Consider the following 14,187-nt stretch of genomic DNA (forward strand, 5'->3'; position numbering starts at 1 on the left):
AGAATTTGGGTTCTAATATTAGAAATTAGAAAACAAAAAACAAAAGATAATCAACAATCAACACGGTGGTTTAAGAGCCTAGGCTAGCAGTAAAGAGTGCTAGTTCAAACTCACTTTTCTTTTTTAAAGGAAACCGAAGAAGATAAATAAATTAATTAAAAAAAGTTTTTCTTAAAAAAGAGGAGAGAAGAAAGAAAGCGAAGAGAAAAAAGAAGAAACATGCGAAGGAAAGTAGACACCTGTTACTGACGTGTCGTGTCCGTAACGTTTCCGGGTTCCAATTAAAAAATATCGACCGCACTGAATCCCATCTCCCCATCCCTTCTGTTTCTCCACATAAAAAACAAAGCTCCCGCTAAACTCGAAGAGAGAAACAAGCCATTAATTACTCCGACTGTCTGACATCCAGCCATCTATTTCTATGTCAATAAGTTCGAGCACAGTAGTCGCCGGAGCCACGGCCGACGACGTTTTCCGGCAGACTCCAGACACGATCTCCGGCGAGCCTTTCGATTCTTCCTCTTCTTCTTCAATCTCCAACATCACGCAAGCCTTCCCTTTCTCTTCTGGAAACCCTAGAGTCGAAGAGACCAGAGGCGTCATGCATCTCTACCGCGACGACGTCGTTTCCGCCTCCCCCTCCGTTCTCCCCGTAAGTTCAGCCATCTTTCCTTTTTCATCTTCAATTGCATTCGAGCTCGTATCGGCTCATTTGTTCTTCAGAAATTTCTTTTTTTTTTTTTTGAGAAAAAAATAAATTTGGAATTAAGATTTTCCTTGGTTCATCATTTTCTGTTCAAATTCGATTCTCATTTCGCATGGAAATGGAAAAGATGCCAATACTGTTGCTTTAGAATGTTTAGTGTAGATTTTTGTTCTGTTATTTATTTAATTTCTGTTTTTTCCCCTAAAATATTACGTGATGCTTTTGTGAAGTCGAGTTTCAACTTTAAAGTATATTTCCATTTTACTTAGGTTGAAAGAAAATCTCTCGTCTGTGTTCTTGGAGTTCCAAATTACATGACGTATGCAGATTTCTGCCAGTTTTGCGGTTCATTTATTCAGCACATTTTGGAGATGCGGATTGTCAGGTTGAATTTTGGATCATGTCCTGGTTTTTAGTATTGATTATAATTAATCTTCATATATATTGATTTTTTCCCCATGTTTGTAGAAACGACGGAATGGAAGATCGTTATAGCATTTTGATTAGATTTGATAGTCAGGACTCTACCGATAATTTTTACAAGCACTTTAACGGGACTCGGTTCTCATCTCTAGAGGTATTCCTCAGTTTCATTATGCTAATTTTTGCACACTAGCATGTTTGTAGTTCTGTGCGCAAGTTACTCAACCCGGAACAGCTTACTTATCATCTGTTTGGCTGTCATGTATGTGAATATAGGCGGAAGTGTGTTGTGTGCTTTTCACGGTAGATGTGCAATACACTGGTTCAATTGAACACACACAGGCATCCCCCGCAAGCTCTGCGGAGCAGCCCACTTGTCCAGTTTGTCTTGGTATGTTTTCCATTTTGGGTTTAGAATTTCCGAATTTTCTTTTTTGGTAACGTGGTGGGAGTGTATCAAGTGCAATTTTTGTCTAGAGCTGATATATCCATAAAGTGTGGTGAACATATAAGCCTCCTGAACATCTAACTACATGTGTACACGTGTTAAATTTTATGTTTTTCTTTATTTCTTTGTTGTGATGTGTTTATCTTAAAGGATTCATATGTTGCAGAGAGATTAGACCAAGACACGAGTGGAATTCTCACAACCATCTGCAACCATTCTTTTCATTGTTCTTGTATCTCAAATTGGACTGATTCATCTTGTCCGGTAAGTGTTTTTGTTTTGTGGTTGCAGTTCTCTATCCATTTTCACGTGTTTCTGTGGCGTGAGTGTGCCGTTGTGCATGCATGATATGGGGGCTTTCACCAGATCAGACAGTGCCAAATCAATTGCCTTTAATTTCCTTTTGTCGATTTCATTAGGTTTTAAATGCTATAAGTTATAATTTGCTTACCTGTGTTCTCTTCAGGTATGCCGATATTGTCAGCAGCAGCCTGAAAAATCGATTTGTGCTGTTTGCCAAACTTCTGAGAATCTCTGGATGTGTGTTATCTGTGGGAATGTTGGCTGTGGGAGGTAATAAGTTCTCTATCACATTTCTCTTCATCTTTCCCAGCTTTAGACCCACTTAAGGGCAATTCTGTAGGCTTTTGTTTTCCAACCCTTTTGGTCCTTTCCTTTTATTTGTTTATTTGTAGTGCAATTGCTCATTTGAAAAGTTGTGTCATAGGTACAAAGAAGGACACGCCATAAGACATTGGAAAGAAACACAACACTGCTATTCTCTTGAATTGGATACACGACGTGTGTGGGATTATGCAGGAGACAATTATGTTCACCGTCTAATACAGTCTAAAACTGATGGAAAGTTGGTTGCGCTGAATTCTCATTGTCACCATACTAATGATGGGTGTGGAAGCTGTGACTGTGTTGATTCTGAATTTAGTGACGCTCTTTTGAACAGTAAAGTCGAAGCTGTAATGAATTTTGTTTTGTTCTGTCTTTTCTCACTTTAAGTTATGACTTTCTTTTTTGTTATTTCATTTTTATTTTTTTGGGTATTACGCCCATACCTATAATTTTAAGTTCTGTCTGCAGATTGTTAACGAATACAATGAACTGCTTACCACCCAACTTGAGAACCAAAAATTAGTAAGTTATTTCTTCAATTTTCGTTGAGAAATTTTCTTTTTTTGTCTGAAGTCACTTAACCTTATTTCACCATCACATGGTATGAGACTTCTATTACTTGTCGATGGTGATTAGTTGATAGATCATAGACATGAAGTTCAATTTTTGTTGATTCATTGAGTGCATTTTGTAAGCTGCGAATATAATGATATATTTTTTAACCCAAAAAACATGGAGGTGGAACGATGACCTCTGTTTTGATTGCAGTATTTTGAATCTTTACTGGAAGATGTCAAAGAAGAAAATGAAAGGGAAATTTCTATTGCTGTGGAGAAAGCCTTGGCATTGAGACTTCAGAAGATGCAGGCCAAGTTGGATAGATGTCTTAAAGAAAAGAGTATTCTTGATGATGTAAGTCTTGGCTTGTTGCAAATTTCACGTGCTTAAGTCTATTTGACATTGTTATTTGAAATTCTACGTTTTTATCTAAGATGTACCTTCTAACCATATTCTCATTTCTTCATGCAGCTCAATGAGAATCTGTTGAAAAATCAGGAGATTTGGACAGAGAAGATAAGCCAAATTGAAGAGAGGTCTTACTCTGCCCCTATTATAAGTTTTTCCTTTGTTGACCAGGAAATTGAGGAAAATATTTTAAATCCTGTAGTACCCTTCAAACCGTAACCAAATACAACCTAAACACGTTTCGTCTTCATTCTCTTCCATTCTTGTCGGTTCCGTTGCATGTGGTTGATGTTAGGGACCTCGCAGTAGGCTGCTGTGCCTCGTGGAAGATCAAGCGTGAGGCAATCTCTCCTCACCGCCTCGTACAGGTTCCGTGCAAGGGAGCTTGCCTCGTTGGTGTGAGACTCTTACCAGATCTGTGCACGGGAGTTTGCCTCGCATTCTGATGATGCCCAGAGCACAACCTCCCACGAGAGCCATGCGAGGCACCTCTGGAACGCTGGCTTTTTTTTTTTTTTTTTTTTGGCATTTGTGGTGGCTGGTTCTTGGTTTGTTGTTTGGTTCTAATGTTAAGCTGCTTCCGTGAAGAATTTTGGGTATAATTTAGATGCATAGTTTTGATAATTTATGGTCAAACTAGTCTTTTCATGACCTAATTAAACACCAAGTTATTATTATTGCTAGTTGGTATTAAACACCAAGTTGTTGTCGTCGTCATCTTCTGCGTTAATGTGGAACTTTTCTTACTTTTGCAGGGAGAAAAGGGCTTTGAAACTGAAGGATGACAAAATTAGGGCCTTGGAGGAACAGGTAATACGACAAAATGCTAGACGAACCAGACAGCCTTTAAGCTCTGGTGGCTTTCACAATTTTATAGGAGCTATATAAACTCATGGAACTTCCACTGCTATGTTTGACATGTTTTACAGCTTCGGGATCTGATGGCGTACCTGGAGGCAGGGAAGACGATGGAGCAACTATCAATGTCCGACAAAATTAAGGACGGCACTGTCTTGTCTATACCAACAGAATCGTCTTCTAGGAGTGGCTCAAAGGCTACTAATAGCAGGAGAAGGAGCTAAGGGAAAGGTTCCGAAGGATGGCTGGTTCCAATTGTTTCCTTTGACACAAGTTTTGCATGTGCTACGATCTTCCGTCAACTTGAAACCTTTGAGTCCCCTCTCTCTTATAACTTCACTCAAGCTGGACCAAAAGAGATGTTATGTATAATTCCCATGTACAGCTACTGGTTTTTTTATCTTTTCAAGCTCGCTTGATATGGTGAAATATATTGAAGATTCTTTATGGTCAATGCAATATGGATGGTGGTATGCAATATGGATGTTGTTCGTGATGGAAAGCACAAGGGTTTCGAAATGTATAAATGATTCCGATATATGATTATTTCAAGTTGTTTTCATTTACCTTCTTTGTAAGATTGTTGTGTGCTGTATGTTTTTTGTATCGGGCGTGTCATTTTGACTGGATTCTTACTTCTTTATTTTTATTTTTTATTATTTTATCTCTTTTTTAGTAAAATACGAGCATATATTCCGTGCGTTGCTGCGGAATACAGTATTGTATTATATAATAACTGTATTTAAAATATATTTATATATATATACATGTATTATACAGTATTGTATTATATGATAGATATAACATTTGTACAAACATATTTATACAGACATATATAGTACTATTATTTATAATATTTATATATATACAGATTGTACAAAATAAAAAATAACGTTGTTGTGGTTCTTGAGCATTTCATTTCTTTCATCTGCAAATATAAAAATGGAAAAATTGGTTGTAAATATAAGTGTTAAGAAAAATAAAGATGGTTAAATTATATAGTATGAAATAAATATTATAAAAATATTTATATTACCTTGTTTTTGGATGTTTTGCAGATTGTCTTGTTGTTCTTGATTCAGGGCTGAAAAAATGGAATAATTTGTAGATATGTTTTTAAATTAATTGATAATATTTATTGTGTTGAATGTGGCTAACCTTGTACCGGATTTTTTTGGTGTTGGAGTGTGTGGATCAAATGTGGTTGGTGTTGATAGTTGTGATGATGGTATTGCATGTGGGCTGAAAAATGAGAAGATTTTTAAAATTGTGATTAATATAATATAAATATTATTTATGTATAGTTGATAAAAAATTTAAAAAACATTATTTACCTTTGTGGATATTCTGTTCCTACAGTTAACTGTTTTGGTGGCGATGATGGAACATGGATGTCTTCAAATATTTTGGAAATTAATGTGCTCATTTGGGTGCCTCGTTGTTGAAAGAAGACTTGGAAGATTTTTTATTGTCCTCGGATCTGATCAATAGCTGGTGGTATTATAAATGGATCGGAAAAGCCTTCGTCAATTGTTAGTGCAGAACATGGTTTTTTTTATTAATGCCTGAGCGGTTATGCCAAAAGCGATAACTTCCATGTCTCCAGTATGATCTTCAATTTGGATTGTTAATCTATACCTGTAAAATATATATAAATATTTTTTTAATGTTATTAATTTTTCGTTAAAGTAAATAAAGATATATAATAAATAAAAATGGTATGGTAATAAATTTAATTACCATGGAGATGATGTTGACTTTATGGTGTTGACTGCCGCACCATCAACCTATTCTTGCCTGTTTTAGTTGTCGATAACATCTGGGAAAAGAATTGTAGAACCATCATTGAGATGTTGAAAAGTTTACTATGGTCGCTCTTACAGTGATTTTCCACCATGCATAAAAGATAGAATATTGTGGTTTTAAATTTTTTACTAAGTGTAGTAAAAAAATAATAGGAAAGTTAATAGTACTAACCAGATTATTTTGTGTATCCAATGTTTTGAGTTCGTTTATTGTTCTTCTGTTTGCTGATATTTGTTCTTCAATTGTTTAGATAGGTGTTTTTGGCGGTGGGAGGAATTCAATTTGTTGATTTTGATGGGAAAATCTGTATGTATAAAAATACGAATAAGTTAAGGAAAATATAAATAAAATTTATGATTATGTAATATGATAAATTTATTAGAATATATTTTTTATATATATGTGTTTACCTTGTCTTTAACGTTGTTGTTTCTGGGATGTCTGGGTCAATATAGAAAATTGTTGCTGATGTACTCGAAACATATGAGTTACCTAGAAATATAATAGAGTAAATAATATATGTATGCTATAATTTTTTATATATGTATATAAAAATGTTATAATAAAGTAATGTTAAAAATACCTAGATATTACTTCGTCAACATTGCTGAGAATACTGCCACAACTGGTGCCTTTAGTGTTTTAAGTACATTCTCATCAAATTGATCGGCTTTATGTCCCCATAGGCTTACCTGTAGTTGTTCATTTCTGTTGAAAAAATGTAGTTAATAAAAATGATTAATAAAATTGAATCATAAAAGTGGAAAAATATTGTATTCATGTTAAATAGTTGTAATGAATAGTAAATGTGAGGAAAAAATGCATAAATTTATTGTACCTGATGTTTTGTATCGTTATAGATCGCTGTGTTGTTGGTCTGGTGTTGACATGTGTATGTTCGAGTGCTTGGACACTTGTTAATACTCCAATAACATCTAATATTATATATAAATAGGGGAATTTTGTAAATAAATATTCAAGAAATATTTATAATAATAATAAAATAAGTTAAGTAACATATATTACCTGTTAATATCTCAATATTATTTATTCTTTGATATAGCTGGTCGAATTCTATGAAGTAGAATTTGTGAAATGGGATATATGGTGCGTCTTCCATAATTGGAGTAAAGGATATTGCTCGTGCAAATTGGATCATAGCATTGTGTGGAACGACTTTGTATGTAGGTTTATTTTCAGTAACATAAAAGTTACTAATATTGTATATAGTGCCATGTTCAATTTTTTGAGAAATATAGTCTGAATCACGTGCTTGAATTGTTCCCTGTATTGCTTTATGCTGTAAATAAATAATAAAGATAAAAAATTTATTCGATATTAACAAACATTATATAAAATAATATGTAATATAATATTTTAAAATTTTAGTATCTCTTCATCAACCAAAATACAGTCAAGGCTTATCAGACATCCTGTGACAAAATCGTTGTTTGTCCATATTCTGCATACTCGTGCTTGTATTGTTTCATACACTTCATTTGGTTTTAGTGCACGAATATGTGTTGTCATTTTCTGTAAGTCCAGAAAAAAGCAAATAAGATGTTGTTATAATGATAAATATTTTTATTGAGTTTATTGTTAAAAATGTTATACTCAACAAATTTTAATATTATGAAGAATATAAGATAGTATATATTTTTTATGTATTTATTTATGTGATGTTATGTAGGATTTCTTTGTAGACAATATTTTTTATATGATTAGCATAATTGTTGTTTGAATCATTAAGTAACATATGTAATCCTTTTAGATTAGTTACTCTGGATAAAGCAACATATAATTGACCATGGCTAAATATTTGATTTTCTAAAAATAGTCCAACTTTATTCAAAGATTGTCCCTGACTTTTATTTATTGTCATTGCGTAACATATTTTTATAGGAAATTGTCGTCTTTTTAAAAGTAAATGGCCATTTAGATTCATGTACAGTCATTTCTATTCTTGGAATATAAAATTTTTCAAAAATATTTTTTAAGTAATGATCTGTCATTCTATTATTTTATTTGTTAATTGTGTTATGATAAGTCTTGTTCCATTGCATAGTCCAGCAGATTGATTTAAGTTTCTTAAAAGCATTATTGGAGTTCCGAGTTTAAGATTTAGTTCATGTGGTGGTAAACCGTTGAAATTTAAATTGTGTAAAAATTCTTAAGGATATAAGAGATTTAGTTCTTCTATGTTTTCTGATGAAGGCATTATTGTATCATAACTATAATAAGTTTTTACCTCATTAGGTACTAAAGATAATATATAATTATTTATATCGTCAGCAGTTTTATTTTTCGGTGTTACAATTGCACGTTGTTTTAAGTAATCAATGTTATTAAAATTGTTGTTGAAATTATCGTATATTAATGTTGTCATTTTTTCAATTGGATCTAGGTCAAAATTTACAAAGTATTTTTCTGGTATTTTTATCCATGTAATATCTTCATTTTTTAAATATTTTATTCCTTCAGCAGTACCATTTCCTATATCTAATGTCCAATTTGAAAAATTTTCAATCTCCTTTTTTTTCTTAAGATGTTGTATTAAAATGTTTTAATCGCATATTTTCTGTTAATGTTAAAACTTGAAAGTGTGTCCATAAATAAGAATTATTTATGCATGCATCTATTATGTGTTCTTTTGTTCCTGTAGGTAAAACATGTAGGATTTGTCGAAAATCACCTCATAAAATAATTGTCATTCCACCAAATGGTTGATCAAAATTGTTTCGTAAATCCTGGAGTGTTTTATCTAATGCTTCAAAACAATATTTATTAGTCATAGGTGCTTCGTCCCATAAAATTAATGATGTTTTTTCAATTAAATGTGCTAATTGCGTTCCCTTTTTTATATGACATGCTGAAAATTTATCTATTGATAGTGGTATTCGAAATCTAGAATGTGCAGTTCTTCCTTTGGGCAATAATAGTGATGCTATTCCTGAAGATGCGACAACTAGAATTATTTCATTATTAGATCTAATTTTTGTTATAATTGTATTCCACAAATATGTTTTTCCAGTTCCTCCATGGCCATAAATAAAAAATAAGTTGTTTTGTTTATCAATAACGGATTCTAAAATTTTATAGTAAATAATTCGTTGTTCATTGTTTAAATTTTCTACTAATAAAGAATTTTCTATTTTTAATTTATTTATATCATAATTAAGTTCTTCTCTTAAAAGTTTATTGTTTAAATCATTTATTAGTGAACCAGTAGGAAGCGGTAGATTAAAATGAGCTAAAGTTGATGTGTTTAGATTTAATAATTTTTCTAGTTCATATAATATAAAATTATATAACTCATTTTCTGGTATTTCAAAATACGGGTTGTTAAAATTTTTTTTAATTTTGTGTAAGATATCATCAGTCATAACTTTTCAATTTTTTTCAAGTAATTTCAATGGGTTATTTACATTGCAAAATAACAATATAATAATAAATAGATGTCGTAGCTGTGACGATGTAGACCAAAAAGATGCTTCTAATATGGATTGTTCCCATTCTCTATCATCTCCTAATAAACCTAATGCATAACATGCTGCCTGGTATGTTCCATGTGTTATGTTATCAATAGTTCGAAGAGTTTCATAGCTTGTTATTCCTTTTCGATAATTTAGTAAAATAACAATATAATAATAAATAGATGTCGTAGCTGTGACGATGTAGACCAAAAAGATGCTTCTAATATGGATTGTTCCCATTCTCTATCATCTCCTAATAAACCTAATGCATAACATGCTGCCTGGTATGTTCCATGTGTTATGTTATCAATAGTTCAAAGAGTTTCATAGCTTGTTATTCCTTTTCGATAATTTAGTAATAATTTTAGATAATACAATTCTCTAGAGTTAGGATGAATATAATATGATCGGCCTATTGTATGTCCTATTTGTCTAGAAGACCAATATTTATACCTACTATTCCAAACATATTTAATTAGAAATTCATTATAAGTTAGATTTCTAGCATTGATATCAATTTTGTTTGTTTCCATCCATTCTGTTAGAGTTGTTTTATGAATATTTGGTTGTTTCATTATATCAATTAGATGTTGGTTTGATCTGAATGCTATGTTTTGCTTTTTTGGTAAATGCATTGATAGACATTGAATGGCTGGGTTTCTATGATGTATTGGATATTCATATAAGCGCCATAATGCTTCATAAGGTGTTATGTATCTACAATTAATATAGTTTTTTATTTCATCTATTTCTTCATAAATAATTTCTCCACACTTTTCTGTACAAATATTTTCTTCTATGACTGCTCTTATTCTATCAGGTCCTTTTGTTAGATATTTAAATAAATATTTTATAAGCATCGACTGAGAACAGATTTCTACATTAATGTGAGCATTATATTTAAGACACAGATCTATATTATGTGGAACAACATATCTATTATCTAATTTAATGCCATCTTTTTCAACATAGAAATTTGTATTTCTTCTTCTATAATTGACAAATCCATTTTCTTCAATATATGTTTCATTTTTTATTTGTCTCGAAAATTTTTTAGAACATTCTGAATTTTTCATACATCGAGCAGTTAGTTTTGCTATTCCACATGGTCCATGCATCATAAATTCAACAACAACATTGTATTTTATTTTGTTTTTTTAAGGGTCAGGAATTTCTACGGAAATAAATTTATCAATTTTTGATGGATCATGTAGTTTATCGTCGGTATGTAACAAAAATAGGAAATGACAATGTGGCAAACCCCATTTCTAAAATTCTACTATGTACAGATCTACAAAATTTGAACAGAAAATTATTTTAGATATATTTAGTATAAGTATTAAATAATATTATTTAATATTTATAGATAAAAAGAACATAAATATAGAAAAAATATACTAACCTGCTACAATTCTTCCAAAGATATTTTTATTTTTTATTGTTGATAAAAAATGTTCTAATTTCATTTTAAAAACTCTTGTAATAATATCAGGTCAATCTGCAGAATTAGAACCATGTATTTTTATTAAAGCTCTAGTAATTTCAGGCCATTTTGGATTACATGTAAATGTTATAAATAAATCAGGATTTCCATAATATGTACAAATTGCCATTGCATCATGATAGTTTTGGATCATGTATCTGGGACTTCCAGTGTGACTGAAAGGAAGAATAATTATTTTACCTATTGCCTGTGCATTTGTATCTCCTTTTGTAATAGCATCTTGAATTCCTTGATAAAATTCAGATCTTAAATTTTTAATTTTTTCTAATGTAATCAAATCTATCTTCTTCTACACAGGCATATGCACCAACTACATATTGTTGTAATAATCTTCCACTTCTAAATAGGATATCACTTTGATTTTGATGTTCTAGTAATTGATAACAATCAAATTCTCTCATAGAAATTATTTTTCTTTTGTATGTGTTATTTGTGTTGTTTACATTATATTTTAAATCTGTTCTATAACCATCTTCTCCATAAGGAAACAATAATGGATATTGAAGAGACATATAAGATGGATGTAATTTTGTAATTCTTTGTAAAGAATTTGTTCTATCTTCAATTATAATATCTCTTCCTTGTTCGTATTCACCAATATCTCCAACTATTAGACAACCTATATCATTTGAAGTTGGTAATTCATATTGATTATTATTTGTATTTCTTCGATTTATAAGTCTTAATTTCATAGATGGTAATTTATCTTCTTCGTATCTATCTCTTATCATTCAAAATTTTTTTACTAATTTATTTGTATTATCTAACATTGTAATTAAATGTTCAATTATTATTTTTATTAAATCTTTTGATTAATTTTCAAATGAGAATGAAGCTAATTGATTTTCAATTTCATTTTCCGTATCATATATATATAGTTGTGCAAATCTAGGAGGATTATTATCAATTGGAAGAAGAGATCCTACCAGGTGATGTATTTGTCCACTTATTTTAAAAATATAAGGACCGATATAGTTTTTTAGAAAATTTTCTATATTACCCCCAAATGATGTAAATGCAAACATGAAATTATAAATTATAATATTTTTTTGAAAATGTGTACTTAATGATCCTCCATAATGATCCAGTAGATTATACAGTGTAGAGGGAATGTCTTTGCTAAAAGGTATTCTAATTTTTCCTTCTCTACAACAAAAATTGAATTTAGGAGGATTACTTTTTTTAATTCGTTCATTAAGCCAAAAAAGAGCACCACAATAGTGGCAGCTATAAGAACAGTTTCCAAAGTCGATGTACAAATCAGTATCACCTAATAAAAAAAAATTTATATCAGTTTATGAGACTATTATATAATTTTTTTTTCTTCTAAAAACTTAATATTTATTATAAATAAGATATTTACAATTTTGTGTGGTGTTTTCATACGCCGATGGAAAGGCTAGTTTAGAATATCTGCTTTCAGTTTCAGACATTTGTTGCATATGTGAGATTTCAGTTTCAGACATATGTTGCATATGTCTGCTTTCAGTTTGGGACATATGTTGCATCACATCAACTCTGGATCGAGGGATCAGTGTGAATGAATCTCTTGTACAAGAAGTTGATTTACTTGAGTAGTCAGTATTTACAACTGTTGAATCCTCGTCCATATATGAGATGATACGACGTACGTGGTTGTTAGATTTTATGGGCCTTTTTTAAATTTTTTTTCGGCTCCATCTGTGTATTACAATACAATATAATTTAATAAATAATTTTATAAAATTTATATTTATGTTAGATAAAATTATGGAGTATGAAGATATTTAGTTACTACATTAGACAAAGCGGAGTAAATAATTTTATCTAATAAATAAAATAAATTAAACGTGCACAATATGATAAATAAATGTTTATGAGTTTTTTTTTTCCAATAAATGAATACAATAAAATAATTATGGCATAAAACAATATAAAAATATATATACTAAATGTATAATTTCAGAAGTACAATTATTGTATTTACAAATATTTTGTAAAAATAATATCATAAATATTTGTATCGGTATCATATATTTAGTACTACAAATATCATAAATTAATTTACAATTTCAGAAGCATAAATAATGTATCACAAAGTAAGAGTAGCATATTTTTATCATAGACAAAGTATATAAATATATTTAGTGTTACTAATATTATTCATATTTAATATCAAAAATAGATATTGAAATAAGAACGACATAAAATTTTAATAATACTTGGATTGTTGTGTAAATATCAAATTTCAGCTAACCAAATCAGAATATATATAGAAAATGATGTTGTACTATGAAGATAGAGCAAGAAACGATTTATGCTCAAGCGTAGCAGTACATTATGGAGAGAAGAAAATACCAAATCTGCTCAAAAGCAGCACAACGAGGAAATATTTTATTACCACATATTGAATATAATATATAAAAAAAATATAAGAAAGAAAATAAAGCACGCGTGTTTTTGAATATAATTAGTTACATTAACGTGTCACATACATACAATAAATCTGACAAAATCTATAAAAATAAAATAGTTGAAACAAAATCTGAAAATAACATAAAATAAAGTAAAGAAATTGTAAACTATAAAAAAAAATCAGAATTTTTAGATTAGGAAATTACAAACAAATGTGTATAATCTTAAGGGTATATTCATGTTAGAATATACATGTTAAGAATATATAACGTGAGTAAATGAGATAAAATTTTACAATATACATGGTCGCTAAATACATTATTAAGGAATTTATGCTATAAATAAGATAAATTAATATACTTATGACTAATATTATACATTCTTATACATATATTGAATAAAAGGAAATCTGTCATTATTTCCTAAAAAAAGCAGAACAAAATAAGTAAAAAACGTCATATACAAATTTATGTCTCAATTACATCATAAATTTGAACATTTGAGTTATTTCACGGTGTCGTGACAAAATTTTCGCATCCTGTCTTGTGATGTTTCCTCATGAAAATTTGTGGCATAATTCCTGGGTCATGTTAAGAACAAAAATATAACAATATTGAGAATAAAAGTTTTGAAAGAAAAAAAAAATTGTTGATAAAGAAAGGAATTAAATTGTAGTAAAACTTAGAACACTATGTAAATATCATATGTTAGTCAATCAAATAAGAATAGCAATAAATAATTGAAGGTGGATGGAACGGAAAAATATGTTAGGCACAGGAAAAACAAATATAAAATTATACAATAGATTCATATACAGAATCGGGAGGAAAAAGACAGAGGAAAAAATGATATAACAATATAAAAAATAATAAGAATTAAATAGTTTATACAATATACTTAATTGCACTAATGTATTACATACATAAATTAAAGTTGTGTATAGAAATAACGAATGCTTTATACTATATTGTAATTGAGTAAA

At 30.0% G+C, this 14,187-nt stretch overlaps 1 protein-coding gene across 1 annotated transcript; it reads left to right on the forward strand.

Moving 5' to 3' along the window:
- The first annotated feature begins 327 nt into the window (after positions 1-327).
- LOC21408372 (BRCA1-associated protein) lies at positions 328-4,724 on the forward strand. Its single transcript, XM_024166106.1, has 12 exons — positions 328-652; positions 976-1,091; positions 1,175-1,283; positions 1,406-1,520; positions 1,744-1,841; positions 2,044-2,150; positions 2,305-2,551; positions 2,673-2,726; positions 2,973-3,116; positions 3,234-3,298; positions 3,926-3,980; positions 4,100-4,724. Exons 1-12 carry the CDS (start codon positions 422-424, stop codon positions 4,250-4,252), a joined length of 1,494 nt encoding a protein of 497 aa, XP_024021874.1. The 5' UTR covers positions 328-421; the 3' UTR covers positions 4,253-4,724.
- The last annotated feature ends 9,463 nt before the right edge of the window (positions 4,725-14,187 follow it).

The sequence above is a fragment of the Morus notabilis genome, unplaced genomic scaffold, assembly GCF_000414095.1.
Source record: "Morus notabilis unplaced genomic scaffold, ASM41409v2 Scaffold843, whole genome shotgun sequence".
NCBI lineage: Eukaryota > Viridiplantae > Streptophyta > Magnoliopsida > Rosales > Moraceae > Morus > Morus notabilis.

Excerpts from the sequence above, each read along its gene's own strand:
- LOC21408372 (XM_024166106.1), top strand. The coding sequence starts at position 422 with ATGTCAATAAGTTCGAGCACAGTAGTCGCCGGAGCCACGGCCGACGAC. Across the intron at positions 653-975 it reads CCTCCCCCTCCGTTCTCCCC|GTTGAAAGAAAATCTCTCGT; the intron begins GTAAGTTCAGCC and ends CATTTTACTTAG. Across the intron at positions 3,117-3,233 it reads AAAAGAGTATTCTTGATGAT|CTCAATGAGAATCTGTTGAA; the intron begins GTAAGTCTTGGC and ends TTCTTCATGCAG.